The following is a 16463-nucleotide window of genomic DNA, read 5'->3' on the forward strand; positions in this document are numbered from 1 at the left end:
TAGGCTAGTTAAATCTTCTTGTTGAATTGAATGCTTTATCATTATATAATTTCCTTCTTTGTCTTTGTTTTTTCTGTTGTTGGTTTAAAGTCTGTTTTATTTGATAACAAGAATAACAACCCCCTGCTCTTTTTTGTTTTCCATTTGTGTGATAGATCTTTCTCCATCCCTATACTTTGAGCCTATGGGTCTCATTACACAGAAGATGGGTCTCTTACAGGTAGTATACGGTTGGATCTTGTCTTTTGAATGGAACAATTAAACTTTTCACTCAAGGTTAATATTGATGAGTGAGGTTTTGTACCTGTTACAATGTTGTTGCTTTGTAGTCCCAGTTGTATAACTGCTTTATAGGATCTTTGAACTTCGTAGTTACATTTACCTTTATGGTAGTAGGTATCAATCTTTGAACATTGTACTTACATGTACCTTTATGGTAGTAGGTATTGTCCTTTTGTTTCCATGTTTAGAACTCCTTTGAGTATTTCTTGTAGACCTGGTTTGGTGTTGACAATTTTCCTTAGCATTTTCTTGTCTGGGAAAGACTATTTTTTTCCTCAATTATGAAGCTTACTTTGGTAGGCAACAAAATTCTTAGCTAGCAGTTTTTTTGTTTTGTTTTTCTTTAAGAAGGGTAAAAACAGGCCCCCGTTCTCTTTTTGTTTGTAAGGTTTCTGCTAAGAAGTCTGTTAGTCTGATAATATTTACTTTGTAGGTTATTTGACCCGTTTTGGGGGTGGGGTGCACCAGTTACTCATCCTTGGCGGGAATAAGCTTTCTTATCATGCCCCCTTCAGAGGGCTCACAACCGTCAGTTCATGTAGACTTTGTACACTGGGCCCTGGCCGGAGTACACTTCCACCAAAATGGGCTCAGGGCAGAATGTCTTCCTCCAGTACAGAGTAAACATCTTTGCAGTTTGTCTACCTTCTGTTGCCTGGATGCTTCTCTGTAGGGAGGGGGAATTGGGCCCTGCCCCTCCTGCAAACCCAGTTTTCATGGGCTCACTTTGTTGTTGTTGTTGTTGTTGTTGTCATTGTTGTTGTCCAGGCTGGAGAGCAATGGCACCATCTCGGCTCATCACAGCCTCTGCCTCCTGGGTTCAAGCGATTCTCCTGCCTCAGCCTCTTCAGTAGCTGGGCTTACAGGCATGCATCGCTATGTCTGGCTAATTTTGTATTTTTAGTAAAGATGGGGTTTCCTCATGTTGGTTAGGCTGGTCTTGAATTTCCGACTGCAGGTGATCCACTTGCCCTGGCCTCCCAGAGTGCTAGGATTATAGGTGTGAGCCACTGCACCCAGCCATGACCTCATTTTAACTGGGGTGGAGCCACCACAAAAAGCATAAAAAGTGCTTTTCCCAAAAACACATCTGCCAGCTCCCAGCAGGGAGAACCTCTGCTATGTCCACAACAGTAGATGTGGTGGGTGGGAAATGCCTTATGTTCATTTCCAGCTGCTGAGGCTGCCCACTTCAGCAGTTGTTGCTGTGCCTGTATTACCTTTGTCTCAAAGTAGGGCTTTGGCAGGCTGCAGTCCCCCCTTCCCCTCGGGGCAGCCTAAGTTAAGGGTTGCATCTCCATGGGTCTCACACCTTCCCTGGGGACCCACTAGTTCCCTATATCTGCTAATGTCATAGCAGTTGTGATTATGTTAGTGAGAGATCTGGTGGTACGGTGTTGACTCAAGGGCAGGGATTTCCTGGACAGGGTAGTGGTATCTGCTGTCTCAGTTCAGGCCTGAAGGGGAGGGCAGGCATGTCTGTGTGAACTGGCCACCCACATCCTTGTCTCTGGGAAGTTCTCAAATTGCCACTGATAGTAATGTCCTAGGTTATGAGGGCAGAGGGACTCCCCATCAGTTGAATGGTGAACAGATTATCAGAGGGGTGAGGACCCAAAGAAGTACTCCATCGCCCTTTCCATGGATTTTTATGTTCCTCAGGGGTTGATCTCTGCCAAAGTCTTGTTGTTTTCATTTTCTGCACTCTAGTTTCTTTCCATGGGGCTCTTCATTGGATCCTGGCTGTCTTTTCTCAGTTTTCTGTTTGGATTATGTCCATTCATCAGTTACTTTGATCTTTCTGAGAAGAACTGTCATCTGAGGTCCCTAGTAAGCAATCTTGAAGAAAAAACTCTCCTTCTAAGATTGGTACATAATAGACATACATAGTTTGGGGGTATACGTGATAATTTTATACATTCATGTAATCTATAAAGGTCAAATCAGTGTACTTGGGATATCCATCACCTTAGAACCATTCAAATTCTTCTCTATTTTGAAATGTAGATTGTTGTAAACTATACTTACCTGCGGATCTAACACTAGGTCTTATTTCTTCAATCAAACCATATATGTGTACCCATTAATCAACTTCAGTCTCTTTCACTGACTCTCCCTGGCCTTTGGTAACCACCATTCCACTTCCTATCTTCATGAAATCTACTTTCTTAGCTCCCGCATATGAGGGAGAACATGCAGTATTTGTCTTTCTGTGTTCCTCTTTTGATTTTGTACGTTGATGATGCTTATTGCCACAAATATTGCATTCTTATTGCAGTACTCATAAGATTTTGGCATTCCTTAGAATTTTTTGTTTTGAACACACATCTTGTGTATTACGCTGGTATATTATTAATCTCTTGCTCTTCTTAAGTCCTGCAGTCGATGCACTGAACAACAGGAAGTATGCCCTGACACTTGCCAACAGCACCTTGAAAAGGAGGCTGTGGTAGCACCTGATGCTGGCAAAGAACCCCATCATGTCTTGCCCAGGAAGTGTTTACTGTGCTGCTGTCCTGGCCCATGGCTTTATTTGAACCATGTGAGGCATAACCTTTCAGTGGTCACAACACTAGTGAGTTCTGGCAGGCATGCAGGCTGGGATCAGCATGGTTGGTCCAGTATGTGAATTTTTAATAGGGAAAAATGAAGTTCATTTATATATTATGAGATTTTGTACTGTGGGAATATGGCATATGTGGCCACAAACATTCAGTGTGAGTCTCTGATTGTAGGCAAGAAAAAGTTTGATAAGTATGTTTGTTGCTTTACTTAACATGAAGAAATTCTTTGATGACATAGCATGCTTCTAGTTAGAGTATGAGAGCATTTTTTTCATCATAATATTAGTGAAATCTAACCATTTTAGATGGTGAAGTCTGTTTGTTTACATATTCCTTGCCTTTTTCCAGAAAGAATTTGAGGTAGATAAACCCAAGTTGAAAGGTAAGCTCTTTCCTCTGAAGCTGACCTTTTGAAAATGTGGCTTAGTGAAATAGTGGGTAAATGTCAAAACAGTCTGGTCTCCCTTTCCCTCCTTTATATTTTCTATTCCTCACACACACGCACGCACGCACGCACGCACGCACAGGTAACCTAATCTGAAATATTCCATATATAATTGTGAAGGGATTATCAGAGGAAGAACTAAAGTTACTAAATTGTATGTGTTTGTGGTTTTTTTTTTCCTAGTTCAAAGAAATTTGGAGTATAATACATTGTTTTGTTTATTTTCTTACAGAAAAAGCATGCTTTACGTTGTTATTGTCAAGCCATGCAAGTTTACAAAGGAAAAGGCTGGTCTCTTGCAGAGGATCACATTAACTTCACTATTGGGCGCCAGTCCTATACTCTTAGACAACTGGATAATGCGGTGTCTGCTTTTAGGCATATTTTAATCAATGAAAGTAAACAATCTGCTGTTCAACAAGGGGCTTTCCTCAGAGAATATCTTTATGTTTACAAGGTGAATGCTTATTTTCAGGAGTGAATGCTTTATTTTCAGTAAATGAAATATTTTCACTAAAATGAAATTCACTTCACGTGAATGCTTTTTCACTAAAACTGTATTTTGGTGAAAAGCATTTATTGCCATATCTTAGGATAGTTTTATTAGAATGTGTGTACTTACCAGTCATAACAAAGCTGTGGCAGGCTAGGCTTCTTTGCCATAGATCTTGGTTTAAAGTGGGTTCTCTACCGTCCTTTGGAGATGGACATTCTGTGTTCTTTTCCTTGCAAAATAGGAGGAGGTATGGATCTGCAGAAAGTAGACAGGCTATTATGGTACAGTGCATAACAATTAACAGGAAGAAGGACTGTTTCACTGAGACAAGCAGGTAGAACATAAAAAGCATTGTTTTATGGAAAAAAAAAATGGGAAGTTATAAACTTTTCCCCAAGGCCCATGAGTAATGCATATTGTAGCTATCCTGCAGAAAATAACTACCCTTAGGGTCTAGACTTTATGAATTTGAAATTGTATGGGTTAGAATTTTGGCAGATAGGATGCTATAGAGTCATAAGGAGTAGAATACATACTAAAATAACTTTTGGACGTTTAACATCCAGATAATTAATTAGCTGATTAACCCTCAGTAAGATTCTTTTGAGGCAGAATAAATATCTGAAGTTTGTTTGAGTCATAAAATTTTATGACATATATTAAAACTAGTAATTCTGTGTCTTAATATTGTTGCTTAACATGTTTTTAATGCTGTGTGTATTAAGAAGTGAGGAAATACATAAAGATACAGTTTTCACAAGAACTACTTTTTTTCCCCTCAGAATGTAAGTCAGCTGTCACCAGATGGTCCTTTACCACAGCTTCCTTTACCATATATTAACAGTTCAGCAACACGGGTTTTTTTTGGCCATGACAGACGACCAGCAGACGGTTAGTAAAGTTTTACTTAGCCTAATTACCTATTGACAGTTAAAAAAACCTATTTTTTTGCTGGGCATGGTGTATAGTTGAATATTTAAAAACGAATAGCTCTATATTGTTTATTTTGTCCTGCCACACGAAGATAACTACTGTTTTGTTTTTCTTTCCAGCATTAAAAACAATGAAAACAAAACAGTTGTAATTACAACAGTTTTTCTCACATAAAGAGTGTGTTTGTTATTATATAATCTTGATAAACTTTTAATGTTAGTAAGATACTCTATTAAAGTGCTTATAAAGTACTTTAACATTTACTTTATATGTATATATAGGCTGTTTCCGTCTTTTGCTTATATAAAATCATATTGTGATGGACATCTTTGTAGATAAAATTTGATTTTTTAATGTCTTATTATGGAAATCTTCTAATGTACACAGAAGCAGAGAACAGTTACCAGTTTTCTGCTGTTCTTGTAAGACTTTTTTTAAAATGCAGGATTATTTCTTTAAGATTAAGCCCTTGGATGGCAATAATGGAACAAAAGTATAAATATATTAACGCTCTTCATTATCTTACATTAAATAACTCAGAAATAGAAAGTCAAATACTACATGCTCTCACTTATAAGTGGTGTTGGAGCAAAATAATTTGTTCACATAGACATGAGACTTGGGAGTGAAGGAAGAGAAATTACTTACGGGTACAGGTACACTATTTGAGTGATAGCTACACTAAAAACCTAGACTTTGCCACCAGGAAAATATATCCATATAACAAAACATCACTTGTACTCCCTAAATCTATACAAATATATTTTATAATTTCATATAAATACATATATTTTAAAGCTCTCCATGGATGTTAAACTTTGTAATTTTAAACACTTTATATTTGAATTTAATCAATGTGTTTATCCTTGAGATATGATTTAGTTTTTTTTTAATGAATAGCAGCGTTGTTTGTAATAGCAAGAGTGAAACAACTAGAATTTCTAATAGAGAATTAATTGATATATTTTTGTATATTCACATAATGGTGCAATACATGAGAATTCATGCTGATTCTACGTTTTCCACAAGTTGATGCTGAGTAAAGAGTCAATTACAGTATAAGTTTCAAACATACAAACTAATTATATACATTGTTTTTGTATATGTACTCATGGTAAAATCATGAATGAAAATTATACACTTTAACTTTGGAATACCTCTAGGAAGAAATGGTGCCGGTGGGGGTGAAGGAGAGTAGTAAGATTGGGAGGGTTGCAGAGAGGACATTGACTCTTATGTATGGTGTTTGTTTTATAAAAAATATTTGAGATCATGGGCAAAAGTTGACGTTTGGTAATTTTAGTGTAGAATATTTGTTATAGTCTTCATGTCTTTTCTGTATATTTAAAATGTTTTATATAAAAATTGCTTGTGGAAGCTAAGGAAAATACATTCTTTCACAGTGAGGAGGAAAAAGAACATCAGTATTATAAGCAAAATCCCAGATAGGCTAGCGTTAATGAGAAGATATTTTTCACTCAGAAATAGAAGTAGGCATGCGTGAATATGTGTGTGTGTGTGTGTGTGTGTGTGTTTATTTCTGTACCTTATATGTATTTAAAATATATTTTATTTGAGGGAAAGTCTTCATAAACATGTATTGTTACATAGGTGAAAAACAAGCAGCTACTCATGTAAGTCTCGATCAAGAATATGATTCGGAATCCTCTCAACAGTGGCGAGAACTTGAGGAACAAGTTGTGTCTGTGGTTAACAAAGGAGTAATTCCATCCAGTTTTCATCCAACACAATACTGTTTGAACAGTTATTCAGATAATTCAAGATTTCCACTTGCAGTTGTAGAAGGTGATATGCTTGAGTTTTTATTTCTGGTTTTTTGTTTGTTTTGCTTCCAGCACAATCAAGATAATTTATTGGTACATATTTTTGGTGCTGGGGATGTAAAAATAAATTAGGAACTTGTAATTTACTGAACTGCATTTATAAAACCGAACAATGGGGACTCTGCTACAACTGTGTGCAATGTGATGTTGGAGTATAGAAGAGCGAATGGCATTCTTTAGTATAGAGAAATGGGGAAATATTTTCCAGGAGGTGATGTAATACTGCAACTGAATCCTGAATACATGGACATTTACAAGGTGATAAAGGAAAGTCTAGGCAGAAATGCAGAGCTATGAAAGCAAGATGCATTTAGAAAATTGAAGCTGAGAATGAAGTGTGTGATGTTTATTAACCTTATTAATTTAGGCCTTCTTTTAAAATAGAACCAATTACAGTGGAAGTGGCTTTTAGAAATCCTTTAAAAGTGCCGCTTTTGTTGACTGATTTGTCATTACTTTGGAAGTTTCAACCTAAAGATTTCAGTGGAAAGGATGATGAAGAAGTTAAACAACTAGTAAGTTATTAAAAGGTATTTGTAATTATGTTTCAGTTATAGCCTAACAAATGCTGTAGTAACACCTCAGTTTACTCTGTTCAGTGAGTTATATTTATTTCTTTTTGGCTTATTTTTCCTTTTATAAAAATTATGATATATACTTATTTTTGAAAATTGAAAATAAAAAACACAAGGAATAGAAGTGAAACCCTCTGTCTTTACAGTATTTAGAAATAACCACTTTAACATTTTTCTGCGTATCTTTCCAGTCATTCTCATTTTTCTGACTTATTTGGGATTCCTTCATAGTGTGTAGTTGCTGTTTACATTCTATGCTTTATCGGCATATTCTGATATCAACGTATCTTAATATTTTATTTTTGCATAATTCATTATATGGGTGATTCATAAGCTAGTTTACTCTCTTTACGATCTTTGGCAAGTTTCCATTTGTTGACTATCACAATAATTCTGTGGTTTACATTTTTTTTGTTGTTGTTGTTGTTTTGTTTTTTTTTTGAGACGGAGTTTCGCTTTTGTTGCCCAGGCTGGAGTGCAATGGCGCGATCTCGGCTCACCGCAACCTCCGCCTCCTGGGCTCAGGCAGTTCTCCTGCCTCAGCCTCCTAAGTAGCTGGGATTACAGGCACGCGCCACCACGCCCAGCTAGTTTTTTGTATTTTTAGTAGAGACGGGGTTTCACCATGTTGACCAGAATGGTCTCGATCTCTCGACCTCGTGATCCACCCACCTCGGCCTCCCAAAGTGCTGGGATTACAGGCTTGAGCCACCGCGCCCGGCCGGTTTACATTTTTATGTGTGGCTTTTTATCTTTAGATTATTCTGTGGGGAAGATCCCAGGGCATGAAGTGAGGATTTTAAGAAATGAGTATTTTAGTGCCCTCCTGGTTTCATAGAAGTTCATACCAATGAGCTTCTTACTAAGCAGCATATGGGTTTGAGTGTCTCATCTTTGTGACAGTCAGCAGTGTTACTTAAAAAAACTTTGTTGATTTGTCATTTTTTAAATACTATCTTACTGTTTTATTTTTTTATTTCATTGATTGCTAGTGAAGTTGAAACTGTCATATATGTTTTTCCTCTTTTGTGAATTGCCTATTCAAAGCATCATTTGTATTATTATCTTTTCATTTCCATATCTTGTAATAAGTCCTTTATATATATATCTAAAATACTTCATTTTGAAGCAGAAATGATCTGGTCAAATAGTTTATTAATACCCATCTGACTATAAATGAAATAACTTGGACAAATATATATAATTTATCTACTAATTTATTAGTTTATTCAACAGTATGTATTGCATAACTTGCTTTTTTATACTACCTTGCTAAATGCTTTAATAATGTGGCCAAAAAAAAAAAAAAGATTTTGGAACTGGGAAATACCCCAGCATTTTGGTGCTCAAGTGTTTTGATTTTTTAAAGATGGCCTTATTCTAAGTCTTGCTTTGGTCTAGTCATCATGGCGAGACCTCCATCTCTACAAAAAAATTTTAAAATATGCCATGTGTGACAGTGCACATCTGTAGTCCCAGCTACCTGGGAGGCTGAGGTGGGAGGATTGAGTCTGAAAAGTTGAGGTTGCAGTGAGCCAAGGTCATGCCATTGTCCAGCCTGGGAGACAGCAAGATCTTCTCTCAAAAACAACAAACAAACAAATAAAGACAAATAAATAATCTTGCTGGTTAAATTTGTTGAAGATATTTTGTGTTATTTATATTCATTGTTGATAATTTGAATGACTGAGATTTCTCAGGCTGTATTCTGTCTTGAATTTTAGCAACCTCTGCAATTTTTCTGAAGTTTTGGATGCCTGAGTACTGATTAGAAGAGTATGGCCAAGTGTGGTAGCTCACACCTGTAATCCCAGCACTTTGGGAGGCCAAGGTGGGCAGATCACTACGTTAAGAAATCCTGGCCAACATGGTGAAACTCTGTCTCTACTGAAAATACTAAATATTGGCTGGGTGTGGTGGTGGGTACCTGTAGTCCCAGTTACCTGGGAGGCTGAGGCAGAAGAATCGCTTGAACCCAGGAGGTAGAGATTGCAGTGAGCTAAGATCGTGCCACTGCCCTCCAGCCTGGGTGACAGAGTGAGACTTCGTCTCAAAAAAAAAAAAGTACAAGCAGTTAAACTTGGAAACTTTTTAAAAAAAGGTTTATTAGCTTTTTAAGTATAGGTCTGTTCAGTATGGGAGTTTTTAAAGGAGGTTTAAAGTTAAGTGAACATTTTCATTTTGTGTGATGAAGTATTTCTTAGAAAATATTCTTTTTTCTATAAATTTCAAGAAATGAAGAAATGGACTAAGATGGTGTTGGACTAAGATGCTTAACTAGAATTTAGGGAGACGCAATTTTTGTTTCTTGTGTTAAATAATGTCATGGTAAAAGTATAATAGTGTTCATGAGGATCAGGTTTATCTCCAGTATAAGCCAGTTAGCTCTCCTTTGCAGCATGACCAGACAAATGTCATTGCTTTGGGGGAAACAGGCCTTTTCCCCCTCTCTCCTACTGCTCTTACTGTTCACCTGTCTTTCTCTATCATGCTTAGCCCACCATTACCTTTTCTATGTAACTGACGAATTTTGCAAAAGAGTCAGGTCGGAGCAAAGAAGAAATTTGCACTTATTGTAAAATTAAATTAAATGACCATTTTGGCCATTGTTGACTATGAGCAGCAGCTGGGTATTTTCTCTAGGGTTTTTTTTTATTGTCTTGGTGGAGGTATCTATAATATGCTCCCCAGTTTTGAAACAGTCTTGCTCTGTCACCCAGGCTGGAGTGCATATGTTGAGGGCCTACGACAGCCTGGTTCTACTCCAGGTGTGAAATTAAAACACTTTGTGTAGAGTTTAGCATGTGGTAAAAACCTAGTAAATGCAGACTTTAGTGCTGTTGTTTTGAAGTATTGATATATAGGAGTGTTAATAATCTGCTTTTTGTTCATTAGACTCTATATTTTATGAAATTTATTTTTTAGGTTACAAGTGAACCTGAAATGATTGGAACTGAAGTTATTTCCGAATTCTTAGTTAATGGGGAAGAATCAAAAGTGGTAATTATTTTATCATTTCTCTGCTTTATGCCTTTCTGAAAGTAAGATGAAAACAAATTTTAAAATCATCTTCATTTATTCAGTTTATATTCTAATTTTCATAAGAACTGAAATTTGGAAAATTAGGAAAACAGGAATTGCTCAGGAGGAAATTGGTGGTTTGCAGTGGTCTTTGATTTGTTAGTTTCCTGAGAAGCCTGTTGAAAGGTTTTTGCTTTCTTCTTGATGTCAGTGTGGTAATTTCGCCTGATATTTAGTTGGCCACAATATTTTGCTTTTTATGAAAAGTGATTATTGAGGGTTTAGGCCTATAATTGTTAAATTTAGAGATTTTATTTTGAAGAAGATGCTTTTCATAAATTATTTGGCATTCTAAAGTTTGGGTCATGAGTTTACGTTTTTGCAACATTATAGATTTAGGCATTGTGCTATTTAAGATATTATGAAAGCATAATAAGAGTGACTTAAATATCTCCACAGGCAAGACTAAAGCTCTTTCCCCATCACGTAGGGGAGCTGCATATTCTGGGAGTTGTTTATAATCTTGGCACTATTCAGGCCTCTGTGACAGTAGATGGCATTGGTGCTCTTCCCGGATGTCACACAGGTAAAGGCTATAGCATTGGTAAACAATTAGAAAACTTTCTTAAATAATTCCATAGGGAAAAAAAAATGAGCAAAAATGAGGTATTTTCTAAATAGGTTTACTGTACCTTTACGTAAAAGCATTTAGTCAGATGTAAGAATGACAAATTTAGGTTAATTTAATCTCTAACATAGTGTCAAAAATAAACAACTTGGCTGGGCGCGGTGGCTCAAGCCTGTAATCCCAGCACTTTGGGAGGCCAAGGCAGGTGGATCACAAGGTCGAGAGATCGAGACCAACCTGGTCAACATGGTGAAACCCTGTCTCTACTAAAAATACAAAAAATTAGCTGGGCATGGTGGCGCGTGCCTGTAATCCCAGCTACTCAGGAGGCTGAGGCAGGACAATTGCCTGAACCCGGGAGGCGGAGGTTGCGGTGAGCCGAGATCGCGCCATTGCACTCCAGCCTGGGTGACAAGAGCAAAACTCCGTCTCAAAAAAAAAAAAAAAAAAAAAAAAAAAAACTTGATTCCCTACTGATACATTTTCTTTTGATAATTTTCAGACTGTATGTATTTTTTTCTGTTATTGATCCAAATTTAGTAAATTCTAACCATTAATTGTTGCCAATTTAAAAACCATAGTTTTTAAACATACTAATAGTATGTTCTGTTTTTTGAATATTTCCTTTTTATAAATCATGGAAGAGATTAAAGACCTGTGTTTTCACATCATTGGATATTAAATATCTTAAAGTTCTATCTTCTGTCTTGAAAGAAGGAGTAGGGTTTTAGTGTTAATCTCATATTCTTGGTGTACTATACAGTATGTTCTACACATACTACAAGATATACGTATTTAACATAGTTGTCTTTGTTTTTTTAAACTCAGGGAACCCTTCAAGATTTAATATTACCATGTAATTACTATATGTAGTTATTTGAGTTTAAGTTGACGAGATGTCAGGAGAGGGAGTTTACCATGAAACTTCTTATTTCTGGGTCTTCATTTTAATATATGTCTTATTTTATAACAAATTAAGTTGAATAGTCATTGTCAAACATGAATTTAGCATTTACAAAAGCTGATTATTAATATTGAGAAACTGGGAACACTTGGAAAATTTGTTGGTTCTTTTAACTTTCAATTAAATTTACTTGCCTGTATATCTAGGATAATTCAGTACATCATTTAAGAAAAATAAGTGAAATGAATTCACAGAAACTAAAAATATTTACCAAACAAAAAAATTTGCACTAAAATTGAGTAAGGTATTCTTCATTTTAGTACTATATTTGTATTTTTTGGTTGACAGTTACCTGACAAGGTTTATTTATAAATTAGCTTGCTGGTTTATTTGTAAATTAGCTTGCTGGTTTATTTGTAAATTAGCTTGCTAATTTATTGCATTTTTAAAACAAGATAACTGGATATTAAGAGCTGTTTGAATCTCTTTTCCCACTTGTCTGTAACTAGGATCTTAATCTAGCAGTACAAAGGTATGGTTGTCAGTAAAATATAGGTAGTTGTTTCATTTAAGGCACCAAATGCATGCATTAAAATAATTTATATGTGGCTGGGTGCGGTGGCTCAAACCTGCAATCCCAGAACTTTGGGAGGCTGAGTCAGGTGGATCACCTAAGGTCAGGAGATTGAGACCAGCCTGACCAACATGGAGAAACCCTGTCTCTACTAAAAATACAAAAACTAGCTAGGCATAGTGGCATGCCTGTAATCCCAGCTACTAGGGAGGCTAAGGCAAGAGAATCGCTTGAAACCTGGAGGTGGAGGTTGTGGTTAGCTGAGATCACGCCATTGCACTCCAGCCTGGGCAACAAGAGTGTCTGAAAAATAAATAAATAAAATAATTTATATATTATTGTATAACAATGGGAAGAGACTTGAATTAACTCTTAAAATCCTATCTTCTAAGCAGTTTTCATGATTTAGTATAGCTCATTATTATGTAAAATGCTAATAAGGACTTGGGTCACAAGAAGTGTGGGAATCAGTACCTTTTATATCTGATTTGAGACCATTGCAGGGATCTTCAGCATGTGAAAGGCTTTAAGTAGTCCTGCAAGAAAGATAGTTATATACTCTAGCTTTTTTCACTCATACCTGCACTACATAGATGCTTTGGGGAAAAATTTCACATGAATATTAAATAAGTTTAATTTTGAGAATACTAACCATACTATATTTAATTTTCTTCATGCAGTCTCTTGACTGCATTCAGTTGCTTATATTCCAGAAATAATTCAAATTAGTATATATATTTGAATATGAGTAAAAGTAAAAAGTTGACTTTTTCATTGTTTTCCACTTCTTTTCTTTGTAAGTAGATATCCCTAAATTAAATTGTTGGGCCTAAGGTAGTTATTTTCTCAGGTTTTGTTAGCTAATATGTACATGGTTAAATATAGATTTCAGAGGACTTCCTATTGAGTAATGTGTAGTCTTAGCAAAGTAAATCTAAAACCAAGTGAGAAATTAAGTAGCATACCTTAGTTGGTGTTAAAGATGGAATGAAAATATACTAAATTTTTTTATTCATCATGTTAATCAAAATTGTCTAGACATTTTCTAGAAATAACCTGAAACAGTATTCACATATTCAAGTCAAATTGATGTCAGTTAATATACTGCATTATTTTAGGGCATTGATTATTTTTTATTTCAGGAAAATATTCCTTGAGTATGTCAGTCCGAGGGAAACAGGATTTAGAAATACAAGGTCCTCGACTAAACAACACAAAAGAAGAGAAAACATCTGTTAAATATGGCCCTGATCGACGTTTAGATCCCATAATCACAGAAGAAATGCCACTGTTGGAGGTATTTTACTTTTTAAAATTTCATGGAATGAATTTATCTATATGAGCAGATATTCTGAGTAAATTAATTTTAGGCTCTGAGGGCTTTGTTATTACATTGAATTATTTTTAATTACTAAGCTAGTGTTAAATATATTTAATTCACAACGTAAGGCAATCATGCAAATTGCCATTAAGTCATAGCTAGATTATAAAATATAACTCTCAAAATCTTAATGGAAAATGGGAAAAATACTTCTGAAAATACTTCTGATAATAAGATCAGTGACTCTTTTTCATAATTTATAAAAAATAATTTGTGAATGAATGCTTATAAAAAACGTAAGCAATATATATAGAAGTTTATGAATAAAAAACAGTATTTCTTCACCTTCTTCTTATCTTCACCTTCTTATCCTATCCTATCCTCCTTTTATACCAGACAAATTAAAAGTTGCAAAAGATAGAAACTGTTGCTAGGTAGCATAGCCAGAGAAAGAGAAAATGTATTATTTAGTTGAAGGACCTTGGAATATGTCATGGATACTAAAGTATAGAACAAGAAGTGACAGAAGCTCTAGGGAATTTAAGAGCAAGTATTTTTAATCCTCTAGAAAGCATTGGTTTTGATAGAACTCTAGTCCAGTAACTTTGAGTCTTTGTGACACTTCAGATTTCAGTTTTCTACAAGAAAGATGTAGTCCACTTTGGGTCAGGCTTATACCTGAGGAGCAGGGCAAAAGTGGTAGGGCCATGTAATGAAAGGGTGAACACCAGAAAGATTCCCTTCCTCCCCCATCCTCAGTTTATTCTAGTATGGGGTTTACAAGGATTGCACCCTACCTCCAAAAAGTGCTAGTGATACCAAATTGCTGTTTATCTTTTCAAACCTTTCAGTGTGCACTTACATGTAGTTTTAATAATTGTAGATGGAATCATACTATACATGTTTTATCCTGTACTTGCTTTTTAATAACTTAGTCTTCTTTTCAACCATCGCATATGATATTCTTTTATTTGGATGTACTGTAATATATTTTCATGCTCTTAATGGGTGTGCTTCTAGTTTTTCATCAGTACAGTAAATATCATTATGTATATATTTTGTCCATGTTCTAGATTTGACTAGACCTTAGAAATGGAATTACTGGGTGGAGAGACATTTAAATTTTGCAATATACTACAAAACCCTCAGCAAAGCTATAGTAAATCACACTTAAAATTCTTCAGAGTGAGAGTGCTGGTTGCCTCACATCTGTGCCATTCTGGATAGTATGTTTTTGTTTTTTAACAAATCAAAATTTTTTTGCAAATCAGATTAAAAAATGACCTTGTTTTTATTTACATTTCTCTGATAACTGTTAGGGTTGATCAGTGTTTTTTGTCCATATGATTTTTTTTCCTCCTCTATGTGTCCATATGATTGCCTGCTTATACTTTTTTTTTTTTGAGACGGAGTCTCGCTCTGTCACCCAGGCGACAAGATCTGTCGCCAGTCCAGCAGCATGATCTTGGCTCACTGCAACCTCCTCCTCCCAGGTTCAAGTGGTTCTCCTGCTTCAGCCTCCTGGGTAGCTGGGACTACAGATGTGTGCCACCACCCCCCACTAATTTTTTGTATTTTGAGTAGAGATGGGGTTTCACTGTGATAGTCAGGATGGTCTCAATCTCCTGATATTGTGATCCGCCCACCTTATCCTCCCAAAGTGCTGGGAAATCTTTTATTTTTTTTATTTTTATTTTTTTTTTGAGAGAAGGAGTCTTGCTCTGTTGACAGGCTGGAGTGCAGTGGTGTAATCTTGGCTCACTGCAACCTCTGCCTCCCAGGTTCAAGCGATTCTCCTTCCTAAGCTTCCCAAGTAGCAGGTGCACACCATGTCCTGCTAATTTTTGTATTTTTGGTAGAGATGGAGTTTCACCACGTTGGTCAGGATGGTCTTGATCTCTTGGCCTCGTGATCCACCTACCTCTGCCTCCTAAAGTGCTGGGATTATAGGCGTGAGCCACTGTGCCCAGCCCCTTTCTTCTTCTTGTATGATTTTTTTTGGTAGTAATCCTATACCTGTAGGGGTGATACTGGTAACATGCTCATGAAAATGGTGATGAGTGGTGTGTGTTGAGAGGCAGGTATTGCTGAGCTACCTGTATTTTGTCCACATTTAACCCTTGTTTAATTATGATGCATGTGAAGAAGTTTGTAGGGCAATTAAAAAAAACTTAATGGACTGACCTGAGTGCCAGTTTCCGGTTGTCAAGAAATAAGGCTCAAACTTTGTTTTTTAGTTCCAGTACCATTAATAGAACACAGGCAAGCTATTATGCCATCTTTCTATTATATTAATATTCTGAAGGTATCCATACCACGTTCTCTTTTGGATGCAGCCTACTCTGTTTGATAATATTTCCTAATTTTTTTCATTTCTTTCCGTATCAGTACTACACTGTTGCTTTATCTTTTTTTTTTTTAATCTGGCAAGTCCCTTTCATAATCTTTAATTTTTTTTCATTTTTCTTATATTTCTACCATTTTTGTCCAAGCTTTTCAAGTTCCCACAATAATAATTTTGATTAGAATTGTGTAAGTAAAGCATAGGAGTTAAAAGGCTGATGATGAATTGAAATGAGTTAGGATTCAAATGTTATTTTAGGGGTATTCATCATTATTGTTTAAAAGTCATGAACTAATGACCATTTTGTTTAGAATTATGTATATAAAAATTCATTAGAGCTTACTTTCAGATGGGAAGATTCTGATGTATGTGGTTAAAGTTGTCAATATAAATCACTGTAAAACAGCAAAATGTACTGTTTTTAATGATTCTGCTAACTTACGATTTTTTTTTTCTGCACCCCCCCTCCTTTTTTTTTTCTTTTTCCTGGAGACAGGATTGCTCTGCCACCCAGGCTGAAGTGCAGTGGCAT

The 16463-nt window shown here is 35.9% G+C and overlaps 1 protein-coding gene across 3 annotated transcripts in view; it reads left to right on the forward strand.

The window, feature by feature from the left end:
- TRAPPC8 (trafficking protein particle complex subunit 8) overlaps nucleotides 1–16463 on the forward strand; it is a 110939-nt gene that overhangs the window by 60411 nt on the left and 34065 nt on the right. For all 3 annotated transcript variants that reach the window (XM_039463804.2, XM_039463805.2, XM_074383644.1), the window contains 7 exons: nucleotides 3524–3748; nucleotides 4570–4678; nucleotides 6332–6526; nucleotides 6949–7079; nucleotides 10065–10139; nucleotides 10620–10746; nucleotides 13409–13563. In XM_039463804.2, coding sequence (XP_039319738.2) covers nucleotides 3524–3748; nucleotides 4570–4678; nucleotides 6332–6526; nucleotides 6949–7079; nucleotides 10065–10139; nucleotides 10620–10746; nucleotides 13409–13563 — 1017 coding nt within the window. The remainder of the gene's footprint in view (nucleotides 1–3523; nucleotides 3749–4569; nucleotides 4679–6331; nucleotides 6527–6948; nucleotides 7080–10064; nucleotides 10140–10619; nucleotides 10747–13408; nucleotides 13564–16463) is intronic.

The sequence above is a fragment of the Saimiri boliviensis genome, chromosome 13, assembly GCF_048565385.1.
Source record: "Saimiri boliviensis isolate mSaiBol1 chromosome 13, mSaiBol1.pri, whole genome shotgun sequence".
Lineage (NCBI taxonomy): Eukaryota > Metazoa > Chordata > Mammalia > Primates > Cebidae > Saimiri > Saimiri boliviensis.